This window comes from Lepisosteus platostomus, chromosome 12 (genome assembly GCF_059453375.1).
Source record: "Lepisosteus platostomus isolate fLepPlt1 chromosome 12, fLepPlt1.hap1, whole genome shotgun sequence".
NCBI lineage: Eukaryota > Metazoa > Chordata > Actinopteri > Semionotiformes > Lepisosteidae > Lepisosteus > Lepisosteus platostomus.
In genome coordinates, this window is record NC_142622.1 from 18,052,241 (window position 1) to 18,079,067 (window position 26,827).

Consider the following 26,827-nt stretch of genomic DNA (forward strand, 5'->3'; position numbering starts at 1 on the left):
ATGTTAACGACTCAGCATGTTTTATCGCAGCATGTACACTCTCAATCATCATTAGGTTTGCGGAGGACCTGGCCCTGGGCAAGGAGCCAGATGAGTAAAAGTTTCCATGAGGAAAGGTTTTTGTTGCCTCCAAAGGGAAACCAGCAATGTCGGACAGGGATCCTCAGAAATTTCAGACGGCTGCCTTATTAGACGGGAGAGACAGAGTGTCTTTCTCCAAATGAGCTTTCAACCTGCTTGTGGCTTTAATGACATCTGGACTGAGGAAAGATCAGCCTGCCACCTCTAAAAAAATAAAGACACAATTTTAGTTCAGTAGTACAAAGTTACGCCATTTGTAGGTTTTTCATCTCCACTTCTTTCCTGAATCTGCTTACAACCAGCTTCTCATTTATTTTTATGTTTAATAATCAGGAATTATGTACTGTAAGAATGAAAGTGCCGATTTGCAATGAAACACTCCAAAACAGCTGTATAGAAGTATTGACAATATATAGGCAACATAAGCAACATTTTGCTTTTGATATGCAGGCCTTCTCTATACAACATCATGGAACTTCAAAATCTGGGGTGTCTAAGCCTAGAGGGCCATAGTGACTGCCTGCTTTCACCTCTGCTCTTATGTACTGTGTTACACTAAATTTGGTCTAACTTTGCCAGATGTGAGAGACCCACAAAACCTGTTGGAGTGTGACCTAGCAAGACCAGAACTCGACATTCTTGTTCCGATAACTGTCACAAGAAAAATGTCATTGAAGAGAAATAAAAAACACAGAACCATAAACAGCTACATAATCATGATATTATTCCAGGGTATTATTCCATGGTACAACTCCGGGGCCCTAATTTTTGACTTGGCATATGACATGTGGTGGTAAAAGATTGTCAGATTGTTTCTGATTTTAAAATTGAACAAATTTTAAAAAATAACATATGAGGTAAAGCAAACTTTCAGCACATAATTGAAGGTTGACCTCCATTCTTATGACACAACATTGTCATAAGGCTTGCAGAAAAGTTCAATTTTGTAAATATTTATGGGCCATTTTTGACTACCTGTTAAAGTTATGTATATGTATGTACTGCACACATGAAAACAGCTCTTTGTGAATAGATCTCAGTGTAGTGAAACACAGCTGGCAAAAATCTGCCACTCTGATTAGTAGGCTGCTGTACATTCAAAAACCTTTCATGATATCATTACTCACTTTGTACTCTAATGTGAAAAGACACACAAAACATTTCTGGAGTAGGTATTATGCAGATCTTTACACAGCTTTGAAACTAAACCCTCAGCAATACTGTGACTTCTTTGTCTCAAAACGTAAGTTGTATAAGTGCTGAACTGTGGCCTGGTCTCTTCCTGTTGGCAATTTCCAATCCAAAGAAGAGATCACACATAAGCCCAACTTCACCAAATAAGGACAAGAAAATTATGTCACTTTTTTTCTTGTTCCCCTGATGAGTCTGACTTACAAGATATCGTTCATTTTTGTAAACCATTACTACTGTTCCCACACAAGGTGAGGTATAGTCTTGGCCAAAAACTGAGTAAGGCCAGCAAACTGTGCTAACTTATTTAGATATGTTTCTCATGATAAACAAATGCCCTGTCATGACAAAAAATAACTTTTTATTTTTCTTCACAATCCCCCATATTTTTCTTTCACCTTTCATGCCCCCATATTGCAATGATCAATTATTGTTTGAGTTGGCTTGTGACTGCAACACCAGCACTTGCTGAAGCTTCCTTGAGCATTGTGCAACCCACATTGAAAATAATTAGATTTTGTGTCCAGTAGAAAACCTAGTCCATAAATTGTTTGAGGGCAGTGGGTCTTCTTGCTTTAGATGGGGTGAAAATGTCTGGACTTGGGCACAGGATGCATATGAACTAGCGAAACCCTAGTTGGTAGATCTGTACCATTTGAACCCCATGAAAGCTGCAAATTTCAGGCAGTACCCTTTGTGAAATCCTTCTATTAGATGTACAGTACCTCTTGGAAACTCTTTTTTAAAATCTATTTAAAACACCTGATCTACTTGAGTAAGAAATATTGATTATACTATAAATAACTATAACTATAGTTAGTATGAACCAACTCAGATTTCTGCTCTGTGGCTAAGAGGACATTATTCCAAAGGTCTTATGATTCGATTTGAACATCTAAATTGATAATGTGAGAGGTCAGAAATACTCTTGTGCTTTTTAGTCCAAACTTACAGATTTATGACCATTATTTTCTAAAAACATTATATCCAATCCAAATAATATAAAAAATACAATGTCAGAAATGTATGCTTCATTACTTGAGAATACCCTCTTACTTCTAGAAAACAACATGAGTACGTCATTCCCAATAGAATTAAACTCACATTGGCATCAAACTGGTCATTTTTTCTCTTTTATGATTGTTTATTCTTCTATGAAGTAGAGATGTTTAAAGTCACCAGTTAAACCACAATACAATCAGTAAGAAGTACAAAAAATAAAGTGTTGTTATGGGCCTATATTTGAGACGTACAGTATCTGAGGTGTTAGAGAAGAATGGATGGTGTAAAAACAGTAAAAACTAATTGAGTTGTGGTCAATAAACAGAAACAAGGAAGATGAAACCAGTTCAGAATACAGAACAGGGGAACATATCCTTAGTTTACTATTATACTATGTTAAAGGACAATGCTAGTGTTTGAACTGTTGCTTTCAAAGTAGTATCTAATCATCTCAGTTATACTGTGATACACTGAAGAATACTAGAACACAAAGCACAATACAGTTTTAACAATTCCTAATGGAAATAAGTGGAATCTAGAATTAAGTCCCAGAGTTAAGGAAACTTAATTCCTTATTTATATTGCATTCACACAAACACACTGTGAATATAACCGCATCCCCAACTGTAGCTTTGTTTCCAGCTACATGATTACTGTTGTCTATCTGATGCTGTCTAGTATAGCCAAATTAAGCTACTAGATTTATGTATTTTCATTTAGTATCCACACTGGAGTTGTAAACTTTGGGCAAAGCATAATATAATGAATGTCTGGAGCAAGTGAAACACATTCTATGATCACACACAGTCTATTACCACCTACCCAAGGTGTTCTGTCAATCATCGCTGACTGTGATACTCTCTCAGCTGAGACATGCGCATGAAATGAACAATCTGTTCAATAAAATACAGCTCTGTTAGGAGTGCTCTGCCATCTTTTACAGATTTGTAAATTTTCTGGTTTAGGGAGACAATGTAAGCATTCATGAATTTTGACTGTTACTTCAAACAGTTTGGATTCCTTTTAATGAATAGAAATATATACATATAATATGTTAACCCATGTTACTCCCTTTGACACAGTCACCCGTGTTTATATCACTAGTAAAGTTAACAGTTTAATTCATTTGCCTCTAAAATAATAAATTACAGAGCAGGCTGGGGCCCAGACAATAAATCTACTGTACTGTCTCACAAAGGGATGTTATCGTGTCTAGTTCAATCTGAAATACATCAACAGCACAAAATATAAATATAATATGTGGGAGCCTCAGGAGACAAAAACCATTATGATGTAACTCCTTCAACAGCACGTGACCTATTAGAAGAGACACATAAATCAGTCACATTATAAATCTGGCTACTTAACATTTCCAACGAATGCTCATTCTTTCACCAAGCTTCTATAAATTGTTAGTAGCAAAATATAAAAAATGCTGTCATACCCATTAATCTCAACTGATAACTGGTTAATGTTCATTCATGAACCCTGGGTGTATTCTGATGTCTACCATTTTGTTAACCGGAATTCTTTTTTAATTAAACTGTTCATATTTCAGGCATTCTTAACTGGTAACTATAGGGTTCTTGGAGACTGGTTAGGGATTTAACACACACGGACCTTTGAAAGACATTTCCTTCTTTGTAACATATGGGATTAAATTATATTTTTAAGCTCAAGGGTAGTTCATGTATCCTATTAACTCAAAGGACCAACCCTGTACTGGGACACTTAGTGGTGAGTGCTATATCACAGTCTAGTGAAGACATGTAATCACATTTTAGAGGATCCTTTACTAGCACACAGGGTAATGAGTCTAAAAGGAAAACCCACGTCTCCTGACTTTTTCAGATTTATGTCATGTCGAGAATGGGAATGCCTCATTTGGTAGACAAATTCAAAGTATGCTATTACCACCACATACTTACTGGGTCTCCATGAACTAACCAAAGGTACTAATTTAAAAATTAGATGACGTTAAGTGCGCCATTTATTGTGGTCAGGAGGAGCCACTCCAGTATCTTTCGGCAATCAATACAAAATTCCGGAGAATCCCTAATGCATCTATTATTATATGATGTGCAGATATATTCCACAAGGTTATAGAAATTCGTTATGCTAAAGTGACAGCAGATTAGGTGAGGATGCATCGACTTATACAAATTTACCTTGCTTTCATTTTGTCTCGGAATTTAATGAAGTTAATATAAAGTAAAATAATGTATTACATTTTTTCAAGCAAAATACTTTATAAATAGCACTTCTAAACACATTTCAATTTTTACACTTATTATTTTCTGAGTGTCCTTGTTACATAATATCTCACTTATAGTGTGACCATGAGTCATCAAGACACAACCTCATTCACTTTAGAGGAAGTGTTTTTTTCATGTTAACTTTAAGTGTATTTTTAAAGAAGCTTTAATATTACTTATCAGAATAACATTTGTAGCTGCAGACTGTACATCGTTTTGCTATAGTTTTGAAAACTTTGTGAGGTTTAGAAACTTTATTGTATGGGCTGTTACACTACACAGTACAGCATATACTGTATCTTAACACCTGTCAGAAGTCTTTTGTTTCAAGCAACATCACCAATAAAAGGCACATCATCACATTCAGTTAGGAAAATGCTGTATGTGTTAAGAGACATTGAAACAATCAAAAAGTACATTGTGATTTCTTTTTATGTAATAACTTTCAATTTTAAAATAACATTAAAATCCATGTTTACTGTACATGCCTTTTCTCTAATCAATTAAGTGCACATTAGTGTCTTAAACTGGAAGACATGGCATAACACATGGCACGATTCTAAAATTGAACTTGTTCCTTCCAAAACTGTGAGGTTTCAAACAGCACGTATTAAGAAGGATTTCAGATTGCAATTATCAGGCTTTTATATGAGCAGCAAACGTCGATGAAAGATAAAAACACTGCCCTTAAGCTCTTGCTGGTGTTGGTTTGAAGACAAAAGTTTGAATTTTATGTGCATATTTAATATTTCACTTTTCAATTTTATTTTTTGCAAGTTGATTGAACATATTTAAGTTTTCTTACATGATTTACGCCATATAACAGAGTTAGAAACTAAGGCTCACAAGACCAAATGTCACTGATGTTAACTTCCTCCTCTATAGTCGGGATTCATTAATATTTTCCTTCCAGCATTCATAGCTTAGTATCCATCCACTAGCATCATCCCCTACCCCACCTCCCTCAACCTTTACATCCTAATCCACATGGTCACCCTCATCCTACATAAAAGACGATGCTGTAATCCTCTGCATTACTGAAGCAGAAGTGTTAGGTTGCAGATTATTTTTGTATTAATTTATTGAAAATAAAATAACACATACAGTAGCCTTTAACCTACAGTATACAGTTTCCATAGCTCTTCATGTGTATTATTTAAAGTAACCAAGCATCCCCAGGAAATACAGAATATGGTGTCTACCTCACATTCTCTGTTCACATTTAGCCCAGTCAGAAGATGAATCCTAATTTTGTTATGTGCGGGGAAAAAAAAAACGTATCCGAAAAAAGTGTTCCTCACAAGAAGATGCCCAATGTTGATAGATCTGAGTACTTCTGAGGGCACTTTGCAGTGCTGACAACAGGCCCATAGCTTTGGATTTCTGTTTATTTATGAGGTGAAGACAGAAGCAGTCATCATGGAGGCAGTTGTGCTGACAGCTACAGTTTGACTCAATTACAATTCCACTCCAATTTCTTTTCGAGCTGCTGTGCACATATACTTCTGCCTACTGTTGATCTCATGAATGCTACTCTTTTACAACTAGAATAAGCCTCTAAAGTCCCAATGGAACTGTGTTCATATGTTGTTGGGAGAGCCCTGCTTTTGTCATGGTGTAGTCAGTAGGGTGCTGGTCAGCTTAAAGCTGTGTAAGCGAATGTTCTGAAACACTCTCGCTGGCAAACTACTGTACTGTAGGTATGAGGAAACCAATGAGAGAACTATACCTATTTTACTTTTACACAAAAAGAATTTTACAGATATTTTGTCATGCTTACCTTTTATAAGCTAGTGACTAAAAAAGTATTTACCACAGAAACCTATTTACTTGACTTTTTTAGAAACCATACTGACAAGCAATTCTCGATTGCAAGAGACAAAAACCTTTGAAATTTACTTAGTGCAGGTTGCCTACTGTACATACGACTGCTTGAGTGCATGGGATTTTTTCAGCATGGAAATAATTCCTTTTGCACCATCAATGTTATCTGTATATGCACAAGCACTAATGTCTAATGCAATGTCTAGACTATGGCAGCATCACTAGCTTTACCTAGACACTCTGATCCTTGAACTCAGTATGCAACATTTCAACAGCCGTAAGCAATAGATTTGCCAGTGTCACGACTCGTACCTTCTCCCGTAAGCTCCCTGGCATTCCCACGTGTGCTAAATTCCACACACGCTCATCCAGGAACTAATTAACCGACCATGTCTCTCTCTCTTCAATATTTAAACACTCTTCACTGGCTTACCCACACTCACTATTGAGAAGTCTTCCACAGCTTTCTTTTGTTTGTGCGCACTACTATTCTCGACCTGACTCCTTTGACTACCCGACCTGGTTCTCCTACTTTTGACTTCGCTCTTGCCTAACGACTTGGATTTGTTATCGTGGATTTACTTTTGCTTGTACTACCTTCCTCACGGCTTGGCACAGGGGTCCAACAACTCACCCCTTTCAGAAATCCTGACATCCAGAACTGAGAAAGTGCAACTTAGAAGTTGAAGACGTGTGCTTCTGGACAAGGAGATTATTTGGGAGCAAACGCTTGTACAACCATTCTTTTGTCAGAATAACTGCTTTTTTAACAAATTACAGTGTCCATTTTTTGACATCATATCAAATAATTTTTATTTCTCATCAGCTCATTGTTGGCGGATAAAGTACTGTTCCATGAAACACTACTGAAATTGAACTAGTGTTAGGATAGCAAAAAGCTATGGCCGACATTGTAATTTAACAACACCTACAAATGTTTACTGTATGAGTTGCAGGAAGGTCACTTCTTGTTTTTAGTAATCAGTTAATAATTGGATTAATAATATTACTGGAGTAGATGGTTCTAATTTTATTAGTTCATTTTTTGTTATTTTCAGGCTTTTAATTCTAGAGAATCACATTGTATTATTCCATGCAATTCCTAATAATCATTACTTGTTTTGTTTCCCAATGCATTAAAAAACATATTGACACTGGCAAAACCTTTGGTAAGAAAATGCATTCAAAACATAAACAAATTATTACTTTTGATATCAAACTATTAGGATAAAATCTAGACCTATACTCACACTGAAAATTAAGTGCTGACACAGAATTCATTTGGAAGTTAAAAAGTTTGTATGCATGTTTTAGTTGGTATGTATACTGTATATCAGAGGCAAACTGCTAGTCAATGCGTACTGGAACCAGAATACTTTGTCTCATCTCCAAGCCAGTCTTTCTGACAAAACAACCTGTTTCAAACCTAAGATTTAATAGTGTCCTACTTCACTTGATTCCACTCTTGTATTGTTGTATTAATCACAATTCAACAATGATCGCTGAATGTTCACCAACAAACCTAACAATGCACAAGGCTATTTCTACAGTTAATATAGGAACCAACGCAGCAAGTGACAATACAATACAGTAGTTATTCTGAAGAAACTGGGATGCAAGCCAGAAGTTCCTTTTGACCCATGAGTCCGATGATGAGAACCTTATTGCAGAGCATGTAAAGTGGGAAAAAATGAATCTAAAAAAATTACCCTGCTTCTTGTCAGTCCCAACAAAAGCAAAACCTTTTTGATTTTCTCTGAATAGGAAAAAGACCACACCAGGAAACACTTCTCCATTGTTTTACTTCCTTCAGTAGGCCTTATATAAACAACTTGGATCACAATGTGTGTGTTGCTGCTTTTTTTCTCCTGTTTTACCTTAATTTTTGCTAGTTCTGGCAGAACATCACTTTTTAAAATTTTTAAGAGATCTAATTGATCTTTAGTATCTGAAATAAAGCTTCTGAGCAGTTGTGCACTTTTGAGAAACGCTGCTTTTAACAACCGCTCAATCTTGGTGACAACCGCTCAATCTTGATATTTACTCCAACCTATTTAGGCACTACTGGGGGGACAAAGAATTTCAAATATTCACAACCTACGCCAGTGCAGATACAGAATGACCAGGAAAATATCAATGCTTATAGTCGAAGTTTATGTAAAAGAGGAATTTTTTGTGTCAGCTTTATTTCGCTACTGGCCTCAAGATGCACTTCTTTTCTTTTAAGTGTACAGACAAATATATTTTATGAATAAAATATTTCAAAGCACAATAATTTTTCAGATTCCTCAACATGAATTAGCAAGCTTTTTCTTTGTTTTGCTGTATTCATATCTTTAAGCCCTGATGAACTGAATTACTGGCAAGAGAAAAGAAGGCAATGTTTTCCTTGTTGGGGGACCCTTGAAGAAAACTTTGCATAAAACCCAGTGGATTTATTAATTAACTAATTAATAAATTGGGTTGATGAGAGCCAGTGGATTAATACTGTATTTAAGTAAACACTGACTTCAAGGTGTAGTAGGCCTGGTGTCCCTGACAACACCACTGTGCCCTGGGGGGTTTAAATTGGGTTTATGGGAGTCAGAGCATTAATAATTAACCAATTAATAAATCTATTTATGGGAGCCAGTACTTTAATAATTAACCAAATGATAAACCGGGTTGATGGTTGTTAGTCCATTAATAATTAACCAATGTATTAATAGATCAGGTTGATCTGAGCCAGTGTATCAATTCACCAATTAATTAACAAATCAAGTTGATGGCAGTCAATGCATTAATAAAAATCAAATTAATTAATTAATTAATGGGGATAATGGGAGCCAGTTCATTAATAATGAACCAATTAATTAATAGATTGGGGGTGATGGGAGCCTGTGTATTCATAATTAACAAATTATTGAATAAATGGGCTTGATGGGAGCCTGTGTATTGTTTTTCACTTACCATCATCTAAGTACATCTGGTCCAGATCCTGGGGCTCTTGCTTGACTGTGACAGGCAGAGAATGCTGACTGCTCTCTTCCTGCAGCAGCGGCAGTGGCCCTGGCTGCTCTGTGGGAGAGCCATTTCTCTGTGTTTTGGGCAGTGGTTGCCCCATGGCAACAGGCTGTGGCGGACTGTAGGCCTGGGCGTATGATGGCTCCTGGGCAGCAGAGGGAACCGGAGAAGAAGAAGGACTGTTGGGACAGAGCGTTGGCTGTTGGTAACCATGAGAACAGCTGCCATTCAGATGCTGACTCACCTGGGGCTGCAGCATGATGAGAGATGATTGATCGGGAGAGCTCGGGTGTACCACCACTGACCGACTGGGCACCTCCTGGATTGTGGCCACGCCTGCTGTGGGTTGCTGAAGGGAAGCCAACTGGTTCTGCCCACCAGAAAGGCATTTTGAGTAGGCGGAGGGAGAGAGATCGTGGAGTTTGGGGCTGGAGCTCGGAGAGGAAGGTGGCATCACCATGTGTCTCTGCTGACAGGAAGGGAAACTGGCCACCAGACAAGAGCCGGGGTCCGGGGGTATCATGGAGGTCAACACTTGCTGGTTGTAGTACGACTTCGAGTGCGCGTTCAGTCCAGAGGCCACCGGTCCACACAGCTGGGTGGACTCGTAGTCATCATTCGGTTCTGTTTTTATTATTGGAACTGAAAAAAAAATTGAATAAACACACGTTCAGAATTCATGTGACTGAACAAGTGGGCTTGTGGCTAGGATACCCTCAGCAAAACAAACAAGCTCTTGAATGAGAGTTCTGTGTGTCAGTCGCTTAGCTCTCCCACCCAGTTGAAGAATAAAAAAAAAACTAAAAAACTGGATGACTCATCAGCACAAGAAAGTCACAGCTGGTTCTAATATTCAAAAGGCCTATTTTCTTTGGATTCTCCTCCAGCTCTAATATCCTATAAAAGCATATTTTTAAACATTTCGCTGCAGCAGGAGCCTTAGACCCCAGGGCTCCACAGTGTAAAACTAATTACTTGCTTTCAGAAAAGAGCAAGGCTCAGACTGCAAGACAGACTGTGCCTCTTATGAAATAGCAATCTGTGTATTTCAGCAGATCCCAGGAACCCTCATTTAAACTAAAGGAAATGCTCAAGGAAATGCAGACAAGTTAATTGAAAACAAAAAAAAAATGCTAAGTTTAACAGGAACTAAGTGCTACACAATGTTGTTGTGGTTCTAAAGTATTCACTTTGATTAATTCAAAAAGATGCTTAGAGTAACTGATTAAATTCATTTGCAAGGAACAGCAAGTTTGAGTTTCAACATCTGTGCAAAAATAATATTTATAATTGCTTGCTAAGCCATACTGTAGCTTTTCCAATCTACTGTTTTTGAAATACTTGGGCTCTTTAAAGATTATAGGCCCATATAACTTTCATAAATTTAGCTGTTTATTTTAAACTACTTTAGAATAATTAAGTATTACATCACAAGCACACTCTCTGGAATCACTTCCAGGCTACAGGATTTTTCTTCACATTGTTAAGACCGCAGCACACAGAACTGATGGAGGAATGATGCAGTTCTCATGAGAACACCAACAGCTTACAGGGGCTGTCAGGGGTTACTGCACAGAAGGATGATGAGAACATGGCTGACTTTGAACCTACGCAATCCCAGTGGCCCTAGTTAGGACTGTCACTGCTTGGGGAAGCCTATTTACAGTCAGCTAACAGCACAGGCCAGAGTCCAGGCAGCAACTGTAAGTTCTCTAGGCTGTAAGGCCCTACTCCACTCCACATAATTGGGAACCACAGATTTACTGTTTTTGCATGAGTTACTTTTATGGTTTTAAGAGACACCTTCTGTGCTAGCATGATGACAAATATGGGTGGACAGATGGACTACACCTCACGTATGCCAAGCATGGTTACCCTTTGAGATCCAGAAAATGAACACAAATCTTTATAAAATCTGTTTCTGTCTTCTAATTATATCTTATTATTAAACTAATTCCATACTCTTCTCCTCATCACAGTAATAGTCCCTTACAGAGCAGAAGAATAAATGCAAAAAACCTGGGTTTTAAACACCATAAATTAAACAAAATCACAAATATCACAATATTTATAATATATTTGGGAAAGTAACCTAAGATTATTCCTCCCCTCCCCAGACTGTACACTGTTGTGCAAATGTCTTTTACACATTCAAAGCTTACTGTAAATGTATATCACAAACAGCATAATCTAGCCAAATTCTTCACTAGTATTTTCAACTATTAATTATAATTAATAATAGACTAACTTTTTAAATAATTAATAACAAATTAGAATAATAACTAATAGTTAATTTATTTAAGTCCAAAAAAGGATAAATCATTAATTCACATTGATCAGATTATTCTACTCAAAATCGACTGTAAAAAAACAGCAAACAAAGAAGCTAAAGGATACTTTTTAAATGACAAAAATATAACAGGAAGGACAGTCAGCTTAAAACAAAATAACTAATCACTAAAAGATTTCCTCCAAACTGTGTGCAAAATATTTAATTTCTTTCTATACTGGTATGTACTCATTTATCCTAGCAGTATCCCAGCCAGCAGCCATATCAACCTGCAACTCACAACTGGCAACCCACTGAAGCTAAGCAGGTGTGAGCCTGGTCAGTACCTGGATGGGAGACCTCCTGGGAAAAACTAAGGTTGCTGCCGGGAGAGGTGTTAGTGGGGCCAGCGGGGGGCGCTCACCCTGCGGTCCATGTGTGTCCTAATGCCCCAGTATAGTGACGGGGACACTATACTGTAAACAGGCGCCGTCCTTTGGATGAGACGTAAAATCAAGGTCCTGACTCTCTGTGCTAATTAAAAATCCCAGGGCGCTTCTCGAAAAGAGTAGTGGTGTAACCCCGGTGTCCTGCCAAATTTCCCATTGGGCCTTACTAATCATGGCCTCCTAATAATCCCCCTCTATGAATTGGCTACATTACTCTGCTCTCCTCCCTGATGTGTGGTGAGCGTTCTGGCGCACTATGGCTGCCGTCGCATCATCCAGGTGGATGCTGCACATTGGTGGTGGTGGAGGGGAGTCCCCATTACCTGTAAAGCGCTTTGAGTAGAGTGTCCAGAAAAGCGCTATATAAGTGTAAGCAATTATTATTATTATTATTGCAACAGTAGGTACAGCATCCCAGCTCCACTGCATAAAAGATAATTAAAACGGTCTTAAATAACAGTAATAACAATGGAACACACAAAAAGCAAAGCCCACAGGAAAAAAACCCTGAAGAACATAAAAAGCTTTTAAAATAAACATGTCTAAGTACAACAAAACTGGGCGGGTGGGCCCGGATCCAGGTTTTTGGAATTAGGAATGGGCACAGTAGTCCTCAAAGGCTTCATAAATCTGCCAGCAGGGACAAGAAAGAATTAATACCACTCATCCCATCTCCCTGCTGCCAGAATCACTACCAACACATACTGAAGCTTTAAGCTGAAAATACAGCTCCAGAATTGGATCCAAATAAGTAAAAAAAATTAAGTTATACCTTTCAATCTGCTTCTGTTTATGTTCTTTGTAAGTATAGTTTTAGAGGGCAAGGCCATATGGTCCTTCCAATCAGAAGGCATTCTGTCCTAGAAGAACTTCTCACAGATTTTTTTTCTTTATAGTGAGCACCTATTCCTGCTATGCTTGTACAACTAATGACTCAAAGTAATTTTTATTTAAATCTAAACACATCTAACAGATACTAATTCCATAATAGCATGTGTTTTAAATTCTTCTGCTTGCTCGCCTGGATTGCGGTCTTGTTGTTTCCTACCTGATGATTTATTAGGGCAGCACTGGCTTCTGCTCTTGTTTTCCTTCTTGTTCTACATCTAAATATTTGAGCCTTTGCAGGTTACCGCTTGCAGTTCATTTCACAATCCTGTTTATTTAAGATGTGCCTCTGTTATTTTTATCGTCGTTATATTGGAGGACTTGCTTCCCCACTTGAATATTGAAAACCCCTGGCAGCTTCTACGAGCTGCTGTAGGTCTGTAAATTGCATTTATTTTGAATTTCCAGGACACTGTTGCTGTTCCCTTATTCCCAACCCCTCTCCTCCTTAACACATTCTGACCCTGGTTACATCATCATAAAGCTCTTGAGGACAGACAAAAAAAGGTGGATTACCCATTTTGTGTAGGACTCTTTGAAGAGGGCTCTCTGTTTCTAATCATGTTCCATGAACAATATTTGAACAGAGACATCTTGATGATGCAAGCCACAGAAACTCAATTTTTAAATAGCAAATGTTCCTATTTTGGCAGGGAGGGGGGAAGTGTGTTTATCAGCACTTAAATGCACTGCACAAAGAAAGATGAGTGGGAGTGCAAATGTTTGCCGTAGCACCAGCAGACATGTTTGGGAGTATCAGTGGCATAAAAAGTAGAAAAGGCTTGCCTGGGACAAGATTAAGGGTTCTAGGATGTAACGATCACAGAAGAACATAAGCAAATACCCAGAGGCTCCGTATCCACCAATGAACGTGTTTTTTTTGTGGTTGGCTGTTTTACCAAATATCTTCACAAACTACAGCCTCAGCAGCTCCTCCAAAGTAAAGTTTACTTTAAATAGGTCTCCTTGTGGGTGGCAAGGCGATTAGTGCTGCTGCCTCACAGCTTTGGAATCCTGGGCATGGTTCACACTAGGGGTTCCTTCTATGTGGCGTTTGCATGTTCTCCCTAGTTCCAAGCAGATTTTATGCAGATGAACCAGTTTCCTCCCACCTCCCAAACCGCAGGATGGTTGATTGTTGAATTCTCTATATTGTCTATAGTATATTTGCCACAAAATCCTTGCAATGTGTTGGTATGGCAACCAGGGTGTGGTCCCACTTGTGCCTTACGCTACCAGGTTACTGCAACTCCTACCAGGAATAGGTGTCTGTCGAACGTTAGCTCAATACTTCTCTTTGTATCAAGAATCATCTTTCACAGCATTAGGATTTCTTAGTTTAGATTTTCTCCTCAACAGCTCTAGAAGGATAGACTATTTCTCTTCTCAACAGTGCTACAAGGAAATACACTTGCCTATCATCATTTTGTAGCGATGACACACCCTGGTACGGTAGGCACACTCTCTAGTTGTGCCAGACAGAGACCCAGCTCCCATTAAGATACACATTTCACAAGTGAAGCCATTTTTCTTTTTTGATTCGTTTTTGTTATTATTGAAAAAATGTATTATTCAAGTGCATTGCAATCATTACATAGAAACATGACTAAAGAGTACAACTACAATTCTAGTGGCAGTTCATTAATTCATATAAATGTGCACTTTCTAGACATTTTCACTAACCCTTTAAGTGTTTAAATTTACTTTGTAGCACATTTATACTGTAAATCATAGAACAGCAACAACAACAGTAACAATGTTAAAATATTAAGTAGATTTGCAAGTAGTTTCAAAATGTTCTTCTAATCTATGATAATACTAATTCCTGTGAACTCGCACACAGACACTGGAATAAACCCTTAAAGATTAATGAGTAAATGCTGTACTGCACCTGTGCAAAAAGACTAGTGACAGCAGCAGCAGAGCTCACGCAGTAGGTATTTTACTGCAAGGAAGAGCGGCAATCCTCTGGACTCAGAACTGGTACAGCTGGGGACTCTCGCTGGGAAATGCATTTACGTCATTTTTTGTCTACTTTGGAACTAAGCGACGCTCGAGTGAGGTAAGAGCCCCCAAGGTCTCTACAGCCTACCTCCAGGGAAAATCCCTGGCTCCCAGGGCTGGTGAATATTAAACAGGCCTGTGGGGTTTACAGCTTCCACCTCCTGCTCAGACAACAATGTATGAGAAATAGGGGTATACGACTGGTGCTGGAGTGTACAGTGGCTCAAAACTGGCAGGGAAGAAAGACATTTGAACAATTCTAGCTGACCTCCTCCAAATGGTTTGAGCTGACAGGAAATGAACAACTAAGAGTCATTTATTAGATTGATTTGTTTTCGTAATTCATTATTTTATTTTCCTCCAGCATGTTAACTGTATTTATTTGAAATTCATTTTTTAAGGTTCTGTAGCTTATTTTTGTGGCTTATGCAAAATGTGAGCATGCCCACCCAAATAAAACTACGGACCGCAATAAAACACTCATCCCGCTATGTTCGTGTAGTGATGCAACAAAGCTATACAAGCTATACAATATAATCCTCAAGAATTGCAATGATTTCTTGACCTGAAATGAGTTTTAATTTTACTGATACAAGTAAGCCACCCACAATAAGGAAAAGTTTCAGTACATCAACCAGCTTTTTCATGCAGAAACACATGATAGACATTCATGATAGACAACTTTCACATAGAAATCAAATTCTTTCTCTTGTACTCCCTTTTCCTGTGAAATTGTATAAAAATCCTCCTGTTTCCAACCACCAAAGAAAGTCTCTCAGAAATCCAGCAGTCTTCTTTTTTGCAGAGATCTGCCTTCTCTAAAGAAAGCACTACCCAACTCAAGCAGGATTGTCAATGCTTTTTGCTGCAGAGTAGAATTTGCTCCTAATTTACTGGAAGTTATTAGAAAAGAATGATTATGCCAATCAAGCTGGAGACAATATAGAAGAAGGAAATGGAAATAACATTAACATGTTTTTCACTTAAACACAGTTGCGAGTTTTCAGATGGGCTTTATTCAGTGAGAAAAAAAATTGGAGACGATTTGGACAGGAAGAAGATGTTAGTCGAGATTACATTACATGCATTTAAATAAAGTTCTCTGTATCATGAGGTCTTCAAAGAACCTCATGATCTTCACAAATCAACTTGACATCAGGCTTTCAGGATAGGTATCATCTTCACTGAGTTTTACTTGTGGCCAGATACCAGATATGTATTGTGCCAGATATACAATGTATTGTGAGAGCCATTTCTCCAGCTCTTGTTTGTCTTGTTTGACTGTCTTTTTCAACCTGCAAGATATAATGTACAATAGCTACACCTTTTTGTTCCCTAAATCTGTGAAAATATGCTAATTTTCTAAATACTCAGTTGAATATTGTAAGACTCAAAAAACTGACCATTTTAAAAATGTATGTTTTTCCTACACCTTAGTTTATACTACAAAGCCACCAATAAGGATGACATTATTTTAGAGGGTTGTCATAGCCTAAGGCCGGAAAAAAAACCAAATCTCTATGCAGAACAGTGGTAAGTTGATCAGCAAAGTTTACAACAGTTAACCTCTGTTTCTGTGTTTGTGATGCTTCCTAAATTTGGTATCATCTGCCAATTTAATTAGCTGGCTAAATACAGTATACCAGAATCTAAATCATATAGATCAGGAAGTGCCTAAAACAAATGTCTACAGTACACCATGGCTTGTACCTGCACATTTGCCCCTTAAGATGATACACTGTTTCAGCTCACAGATGTGAACAGTATGCGAGGGCCATGTACAGAATATAGATGTTAATGCAAGCTGGCCGAGACAGCCTGCGTCTCCATTGTTGAAGGATGAACAGTCAAAGGGAGCATTCTTGATTCAAGCTCAGGTGTTGACTGTTAACACCAATTGCAATACTTATAATCCTGGGGCACACAAAGAGAGGCTGCCAGTCATTAATTCCCTTGGAATAGGACTACAGTATAAACAGATCCTGAAATTACAGGAAAATATATAATGGAATAAAAGTAACCAAGGTATCTTTTAATATAATTGCTAGGTTTATGAAACAGCCTTTGTGCCAATGTAATGTATAGAGCAGATTTAACAAAATAAATATGTGGCTATACTTAAATGTGCACAGTAATGTTCATGATTATTATACTAGACATTTTCTCATCTTTTTCACACATGTCTAAGGTCTGTATCTTGCACAGTCCATTTGAATTATTTACCAAAATTTCAGTTCCACTTTGTTACATTTTGCTGTGCTTTTAAAGAGTGTAGAACAGCACACATTTCTCAAATGAATGTTACAAGGAACATTGTGGTCAAAGAATGATAAATTAAATATGACTGTGAGATTTTACACACTATTTTTTCCAGCTAAACGTTTTACTGGACCTTTTCTATTTGTTTCACGAATACAAGAAGAAAAAAATAAATCAGCGCCTATTGATAAGAACTTGCTGGGAAACAATGCAATGATAAGCAAGTTCCTTCATTCATCGATAAGGGTGAAGATAAGTCATTGGTGGAGGCATATGAAAATGTCAGCTCAGCCTTATCTATATCTGACAAGCTCTATAAGAAATAGAATGTATTTTGATTATCGTGCAGAAAGAAGTACAACTGGTAGGCCGAGTATAATAATTTTTTGTGAAGAGTGACAGAATAAAACACTACTCTGGCTTATTTCAACAAAAACAGTCAGAAATAAGCACATCAGTTATTAACCATTGACAGCATGGACAACACAACAACCACAAGAAGACAACTGGTTACAAGACAACTGGTTACAACAGATTCCCACATTGCCTGTTGATGTAAGATGATAAAAATAATCAATGTTATGCTTTAAGCATGTTAAACATGTAAAACAACATTAAAAATGCATAGTATTCCTGAAATTAATACTACACAGTATGAATCGGATGACTTCTTTTAAATATCTCTAATATATTATTAGACTGTAGAAAGTCCATCATTAAGCTACATGAATGATTAATAAAAAAACATATTTATGGTACTAAACTATTATTAATTTTACTGCCACCTTGCTTAAGAATGAATACTAATAAAATGCTTATCATTAAGTGCACAGTAGTAGAGAGCTGTAACTCCACAACAGCAGTACAAAGAGGCCACACAATAAGCTATTTCAGGGGCAGATAGAACAGTTAGAAAAAAATACAACGTATAAATTTGACAGATGCCCAGAAAAGCAGAATACTTCTGGGCTTTGTAATTCCTAAAGGCTTTCAAGGAACTGTGTAACAGGATGAAAGATCTGTACTAACAAAGAAACAACTTTCTGTTCAGAGGTGCTCCTGGAAACTGTGTTGGTTCATGCTGGAACAAGTGGCCCTTTCTGATCAGACGACTAAATTCACCCATGACAGCCCATCCTCATTAAAGCAATTTAAAAGAGCTAGTGTATTTTTCTGTGCGCGAGCGCTTCCGTCACTATGTGAACAGACATAGTCTTTTTTTGGCATTGTGTCTTTTTTTAGAAGGTGGGTGCTACAAAACGCGAGTGCTAATGAGCCGTGTATTTGAAATGTCATCACCACAGACGGTAATAGATTTGGCCATGAAGGGCCACAAACCTTATTTACATGGCTGGGAGGAAATAAAAATACTCGATGACAGTGAATGGCTTCCTTCTCATTGTTGTGTGTGTGTTTTTTTTGTATTTGTATACAGAAACACCATCCTTTCTCTGAGTGTGTGTGTTCAAGACCACATGGCTCGGTTGCGTATGAAGAGGAAACAACAGAAATAGAGAGGGATGACTGAAGAGAGTGGGAAGGTAGCAACTATTTCCTGCATCTTCTTCAGCATAAAAAGTAACTGTTTTCCAAAACATTTCAAAGAATTTTAAAACAGTTATAACAGTTCAGGAGCCAGATTATCCACCCACCTTTCAGAGTAACTTTCCTATTTTGTCAGCAAAATGGTTTTCATGGTTGTGTTATTTTGATTAAAAAACACTTATAACTGCTACTTTCCTTTGTATTATTTCAGAATAAAACCACAAATGGAACTCTGTGTCTGGTACTTGAAGTGTAAGAGAGTGCTTTACTTGTTTTTTCCTTCCATTGCTATTGTATGATGGTCAGTCTGATATAATTTATGCATCCTATTGTAGCATCCTCAAAGTAAATGTGAGAAACATTACAAGCATGGTGTCTGAGCAGGTAATTAAACCAAAATGCTGATCCACTTGGGTGCTTTTTTTAATTACAGTCCTGTGCTGTAAATTGCAAATCTACAGGCAGCTTCTCATTTGCCTATTTGCCTTGGACTTCATTGTTCTACCCATCACATACTGTACAGAATCAAGAGTACTTGGCACATGGGCCCAATTATTTTTTTAATCCAGGTTTGGAACTAAAACTCTGAAACATTTTATGGGCAGCTACGCTATGTTTCCCCTAACACAAGGTTTTAAAAATAATTGAAGGAGAATCCCTGTTTTTGTATTCCAAAAATCCTTTAAAAAAACCTGAAAATACAACGCAAAAAGTCATTATATAGACATAGCATTAAAATATATTCAGAGAACGTGTTTCTGCCTTTTGGATTATATGTATTAAATTATGATACATACATAGTCTTGTCTTAATGTAGGCATTTCTCCTATAATAAGAATGTTTAGCTATCCTTTATCAATTCCTTATCAACACTGCATGAACAAAGAATTTTCTTCAAATATCACCAGAGTAGAATGTTAAAAGTTGCTTGGTTACAAAGCCAATAACCTGAATCCCTGGGGAAGCACAGTGGATTAGTTTGGTCAAACAAAACTTTGTTTTTTTTCCCCAAGAAAATGATCTTTTTACAAAATAAGAGTTTAATAAGAGAACACTGGAAAATTCAGCCTAGGAGAAAGAATGAATACCCACTGTGTACTGTTTAAAAGTCCAGGACCATCAGATGCATCCTACAATATATTATGAGAAATCCTAATCATTTTAAACTTGATCTAGAAGTATCTAAGTGCAAAATATATCATTCCCAGTGATTCCAAGGATTAATAATTTTAATTACATTTCTTTTAATGTCCCTGTTTATGCCCTTCCATGTTACTGGTTGACCTATGCTTGAAATAGCCAAAGCTGTCACCTTTATTGCTTTCAAATGGCTTGAAGAAACATGTGTGACTCCTTTCACCTGTTGTTCCCTAAAGCAAAAAATGACAAACTCACACACAAGGTAAACCACAGCGCACACTATTACACAGCAAACACCGGGAAATACCAGTGGACCCCTGCTGCTGTTTCAGGGATTGATAATCCTGGTCACATCTGGTTGATGACACTGTCCTGACTCAAGACATTAAACTCTGGACAACACAACACATCCTCTGGACAAGCTTGGAACTCTTGAATAGAGACGCTTAATTTTGTTTAAAAATGTCAGCTTAAGTCTTGATCTTTCAACCATGGAATAAGTATAGATGCTTTTCTCTATTGGGAGATATTTTGGGAGATACAGTATATTGAAAGCAGATTAAAAATTTCACCAGATGTCTTACTTTGGATTTATACATTGCTTCCTAACCATCCTTAATACTTCTACATGCAAATTACAATACAACAATTGTTTATTAACAATATCATATACCAAAGTATCTATTTGCCTTTTAATGTATACTTTGCATCTCCTCTATTTACACATTACGTCCATATAACAACATCTGAATTAAACTAAACATTAGTCATTACTGCCATTATGTATATTATGGGATCATTTAATGTCAAACAATAAATAAAACTAAAAGTCAATGTTCACTTAAACCTTTCCACTTTTTTGTATCCTCACAAGGTCCTCAAAATGAAATGGTAGTATGTTTGCTAAAGCAACTTTAGTCTATTTTACTTAAGCATTTCTAAAAGGGAGTTCAAAGTCTCTATCCATAAAAATATGCTGTCAGCTACTTCTTTATCTGTGTATAAATGCACTAAATATTAATGTATGCTCAAAGATAAAAAGATAAAACAAGTACACATTATACTTTATATACGTAAATGTGTAACACCAAAACAGCAATTCTTTCAGCCTTAATCAGGATCAGTTATGGGACTTTGATGAAATCTACAGCACAAATATGTGGGCTGATACAGCCAAATATCCCATGACAGTTACCCATAGCAAATTTGCCACCAGCAAAGCTGCATCTCCAAATATGGGCCTTCTCTAACATGGCAGTCTAAGTCATTTTCCTATCAGATGTGACTGAACTGCTGCTCATTATAAACCATCATATATCCTGAAGAACTGTGAAAATTATAAAGATGAAAACCTAGGCCACATAATTGCTAATATTATCATGACAGATAATATTATCTACTTATCTTTTAATTAACTTGGGACAAAAAAAACAAAACAGTCAGGGAACATGGTAAAAATGAATCTGGCACAATAGATATATTCATATAATTACACTTTTCGAGATAAGTTGTTATGTTATTAAACATTATTGTTGAAGCTGCATTGTCAGGAACAATTCTAGATAATGATGTTCAAAGGTTTGTTCTCCAGTGCATTGGTAGGCTGAGCTTTGCGCAAAAAGTTAGAAACCAACTGATTTGGTGAAAGAAATCTTTTTCAAGCCACTTGTTGTCTCTTGCTAGATTTACAGTTCAACCTTTATAGTCATAGTTCAAAATATCTGAAACACATTTTCCAATAAACTAATAGAATTAACCTCGAAGATTTACAGCAATATACTAGACAGCAGCGGATGTGAGCTTCAAGTGGCTTGTTTTATTTGTGGGAATGAAACTTAATTTTAAGTGTTTCATAATCATGATATTCCTCCTAGCAACATGATCCTATTCTAAAACAATCAGGTTTCAAATAAAGACTTAACCTGTAAGGAACCACTCTTCAGCACTGTGTTGGAAGCAATGAGTGAAGTTTTGGCTGTGAGAGTCTGGTAACAAAGTAAACATGCTGACTGATTCAAAGCCCAATTAACTGAGAAAGACATCAATTCAGTATGTTATTCAGTACATCATAGCTTAAGTTCATTTTTCTCTCATTCATATACTATAGTCCTATGTAAAAACTACTGTATATATCTCCTCCCCATAAAAAGTGTAACATTAATTACACTTTGATTCTCTTATCAGTTTAAATATTACATCTTAATACTGCTCTCTGTTTACTGTTTATAAAGCAACTCTGGGAGATTTGTAAATCTGCAAGATAATCTCCCTCTGAAGACTGCCTGTCATATCCTATAAAGTGCTGAGCTGTAACACAAATTGTCCTGTGTCGTTGCTTCTTGGCCTCTATTTACATGTAACTGTACCCACAGAATTGCCATATCTGACACAAGTTAATTCCTATAACAATGTACAGATTATACTGTATGAAACATTTCTCATTGTATTTTTATACCACCTTAAAATCCATAATGAATGAAACTGGGTGTTTCCTTGGATTCCAGGCTACTCTATAATAAGAGAAAGATACAGGACCTTGACCTTAAGTTACAGTTTAAAGCAAATCTTCAGGTTGATTCAGTGATAGCTGAAATGGCAAGAATTTGCCACACAGCATTAGAGATAATAAAAAACCCTTTCTGACCCTCACAGTTCTTAAGATATCAATCATCCAGAACAAATAATTACATATGATGTGGTCCTACTAAAGTTCACTGTGGGTTTTAACTTATTTAGCCACATGAGTACTTGGAGTTGCTATTCTTTTAAATGCTACAGAACTTATTTTTATGAGCTAGAAATGAGTGATCGCTGCTACAGACTTCATGAAGCATCATCTACTCACAGCAGATTCATTTTTTGATGAAGGATTGATTTGATTTGGAGTAAGTTTCCAGGATGACATCAATCCTTTGAGGATAAAGTATTCCTCAGTTTTCCTCTCAGTTAATCAGATTCTTTATAAATAAATGGTATAAAGCCAATAAAGGTGCAACCTCTGATTTTCACTGGCATTTCAGGTACACCTTTTACTAAAGAGGCACTGAATGAAAGCCAAATCCGAAATTCAGTCAGAAAGAATACCACATCTATTATACCAAACGGCGGGCTCCTGAATACAATGGTTTGATCATATTTGATCATATTACAGTGGCATTATGGCTCAGGACTAAAGAGCAATCAAACTCCCAAAAGCCAGGGGTCAGCATCATGGGCTAATGCCTGCCTTGGCTGTGCAGGCCAGGCACTTGAAGGTGAATCCCAAATCAATCTGGCTCCATACAATCTTGAGAACCCACAGGTTACTATGTCACATAACATAATAAACCCTGTTACATTCACACAAAACCAACACAGATAAGTAAGATCAGACATATACAGTATAAAGCTGGAAAGGCCTTTATCTGAGTCCAGTCCAAAATGACTTTTAAGAGATATGTCCATATTATTACAAAACCTTAAATGGTTATATGCACAATTTCAGGCAGAAATTGTAAATATCTCAAAGCGGACACTTTTTAATTAATGAAAGACATATTTGCCTAAGAATACAATAGAACACGTCTTGCTAGTTTTTTTTAAGTCTGAAACTCCACTTGACTTCCCCACCCTAATAGAGAGGATTATGTATTGTTATAAGCATGTATGACACAAAGGAGATACAGGTATTTGCCTGACAAATATTTGGGAAAGGCCTCACAACTATTTTGTTGGTCAGGACGAGTGTGGTCTGGAAATAAAATTTGAAGAAATAAAGTCCACTTCCATACTTTAATTCATAAAATATTACTCAGAATGTTTGAAGACATATGAGAACCAGCATGTTACGTCAATGTTTTAGGGGTTTTCCAGTACTGTCGACAGTTTAATATCCTTACAGTTGGTGACAAGGCCTGGAGATTTGAACGGAGTGCAGGAGTGGGGGATGAGACTCGGCACAAACAAGGGAAAACATGAGACATTGAAGATTACCGTTCGCTGGAAGGTAGGTGAAGCGCTGGTACTGGCTTCTCTTCCTTTTCCCATTGCAGACATAGAAATTCACCTGGGTAGGGCTGGTTAAGCCCTTATTGCGGTATGAGGGAATCTCCACCACCAATGTAGTCTGCAACACAAAAAGGACACTCATTCTAAGGAAAAACTCTCCAAAAGAGAATTCTATCTATTTATCCATCCATTTCAGACGCACCCATTCTGTCATATAGGAAGCCAGGGTATCAGCTTTAATAACATGACTGTGTACCTCGTTCCAGACTTCCACAACTCTCTAAAAACTACTTTCTGCTATCCTTATTAAATAAACTTCCCTGTAATTTCTACATGTGTCCTCTGGCTTATGCTTCACTGCTGATGCTGATCCAAGAAATTCAAGAGGATTTACATGGATCCTCCCATCTTTTCATATGCATTCCAGATAGCATGTCATGGTATGGCATAAATACATAAAGTGCAATGTGTCACAGTGCTCCAGTTTGCTTCTACAGTACCTTCCAAAGGTGGCTAGTTTAATTGTTGTCTCTCATTTTTTTTTCTAATAGTTTAGCTTTAGGTGAGGTGAGCTGGAGGTTCCTTATCATTCCCATTGCTTCAAGATGCAGAAAGCACTGTGCTATTGGTGATATATCCCCTTGAGGCTCTACCACAACACCAATATTTTTTCCGTCACAAACTGCTATATCCAGTCATTATAATAGATGGCTTCTGGAACAACTTAATTCACTTTCAGCCTTCTAAACAATGGAGGGTAGACATGTTTTAAGTGAATACTCAAGGACAGGAGAAGATCTTACACAAATCTTTTTTAGTTTTTTTATTAGTGTTTCAAAGACAAGCCCTCTAAGAATAGGAAATTGTCTTTCCCAGTTTCAGCCTGGGTGGGCCGAATATCTGTGGTCAATAGATGTGCTGTTTCTCAGAAGGAGCCACAGTTCAAAAAACAGATCAAGCCATTCACAGTTTACATTCCAATTGTTCTTGAAGCAAACTTGATGAGAATTGTGGACACAAATGACCTTCCTACTTGCTTCACAACCAATTTACATGTGTTAACTATCCATCAAATTTACTTTTTAACAAAATGACTTTATTGGTGAATTGCAGCACACATGACAAAAAATATTAAGACAGGGACCTCCCACAATTGGCTCTGCACTGCTAGGGTGGTGTTTGATTATTTATTCTGCTACGCGTAAAACAGTGATGCTTGCAGTGACATCACTGAGAGCTGCACCTCAGAACTGAACGACTTGTGTCTCATTACAGAGCTTGAAGTATGACTAAAGATGAATGGCTTGATAAATAGACAATTAAGAGAAGCCTGTTTGCTCTTCCTCATTCTCCCCATGTGGGTACAGGGGTCATCACTGTTAGGCGAGAAACAAAATCTGATATTTTAAATGAAGTGGGCATATAATCTGTGGTCCCAAATTTGTAAAAAAAATAGGACTTTCCAAAGAGTAAAACTAGCAAGAACAGTCTTTGTTTAAAAGGAATCAGATTTCTGGATCGAGGGTGTAAAAGTCTGTTTCAGCTCACTTCTATATGAAGCTAAGTTACAGACTACATATTGTATATTATTGTTTTTTGTTTCAAACATGTAAGAAAGGTGATGCCCAATATGACAAGACATGTATGTGGATGTGATTTTAACATCCACAATATTTAAGTAAAAAGAATAGAGTTCTACTTATTATTTTTGAACCTTCTTTAATAACTGAGTCTTCACAGAATACGCCCAAGTTCAACCCAAGTGATGCAATACAGAATATAATTTGAAAGGAAAAAGGTCTATAAAATATTAAAAATATATATTTTATGTTTGGTACTTGGCACCCTAGCAAGTGGAAATTGCCACAGTTCATTATTGGGAAGTGAGAAATGGAATCCCTGTTGACAATTACAAGCATCTAGAGAGGGGAAAACTAAAGGCGGCTTTGTAGACAAAACTAAAACACATTCACTGTAATGTCTCAGAGAGAGACCTTTGCATAATAATAGAAAAACATTCAGATATTAAAGCAGGCTCCTTGCTATAGAAGATGGCCATTTTTTCAATTAAGCACAAGAAAATACAGTCCTGGAAAAGTGTACAATGGCTTTACTTGCTCTTATAGAATAAAACAAGAGCACATTTCATTAGCTTCAAACATGGTACTAATATTTAGTGAAATCCAGAAAAAGATCAAATAAAGTCCATGTTATTCTGTGTTTGATGGACAAAAATTGCAGATCTGAAAGCTTAATTCTTCCTTGGTTTGTCCACGATAGGCATTTTAGATTCATATGAAGTTTAATTATACAGGGATTATGCAGCTTTGCGGCTAATGATACTATCCATGAGGAGCTGGAGAAGCACAGGGGCATTAATTATCTTGGTAAAAGTGAGAAATCACTCAGCTAGTCTTGATGCCACCTGTATTCCAGCTACCACAGTGATCCAACCTTGGTTAGCGTCCCACTTGGCAGCTGAGACTAATGAACACAGTGTCTGTCTCTGAAAACATCACAGGGGTTTACAGCTGGCAAAACACAGTTTACCATGGTCTATGTCCAGTATTACAACAACACAGATTTTTACAGCCCATTTATCTTTCAGACAGACAGATTTTAATGCAGGATGTGCTCAGAACCCAGAATGGAAATAAGCTCTTGCCATGCAAAGACAAGAAAGGAGCAGCTGTGGGTTTTCTAACATCCGTAGCATGTCAGTGTCTGCCCCCCCAAAGAAAGCCTTATGTAAAAAAAGGTCTCAACTTTTTGTTTCCTTCCCTGAAAAATCAAACTGGATGAACTGTTATAGGAGCAGCCTGAACCTTCATCACAAAAGAGTTCCCAATTTATATACTATAATATAATACATGAAAATAAAAAATACAATTATAATACAAACTATTATATTGTAATAAAATATCTTTAAG

At 37.1% G+C, this 26,827-nt stretch overlaps 1 protein-coding gene across 4 annotated transcripts in view; it reads right to left on the reverse strand.

Moving 5' to 3' along the window:
• nfatc1 (nuclear factor of activated T cells 1) overlaps positions 1-26,827 on the reverse strand; it is a 106,702-nt gene that overhangs the window by 27,040 nt on the left and 52,835 nt on the right. For 2 of the 4 annotated variants that reach the window (XM_088601264.1, XM_088601265.1), the window contains exons 8-9: positions 23,883-24,015; positions 9,303-9,998 (exon numbers count right to left, since the gene is read on the reverse strand). In XM_088601264.1, coding sequence (XP_088457390.1) covers positions 9,303-9,998; positions 23,883-24,015 — 829 coding nt within the window. The remainder of the gene's footprint in view (positions 1-9,302; positions 9,999-23,882; positions 24,016-26,827) is intronic. The other 2 variants (XM_088601267.1, XM_088601268.1) reach the window with 2 other exon arrangements.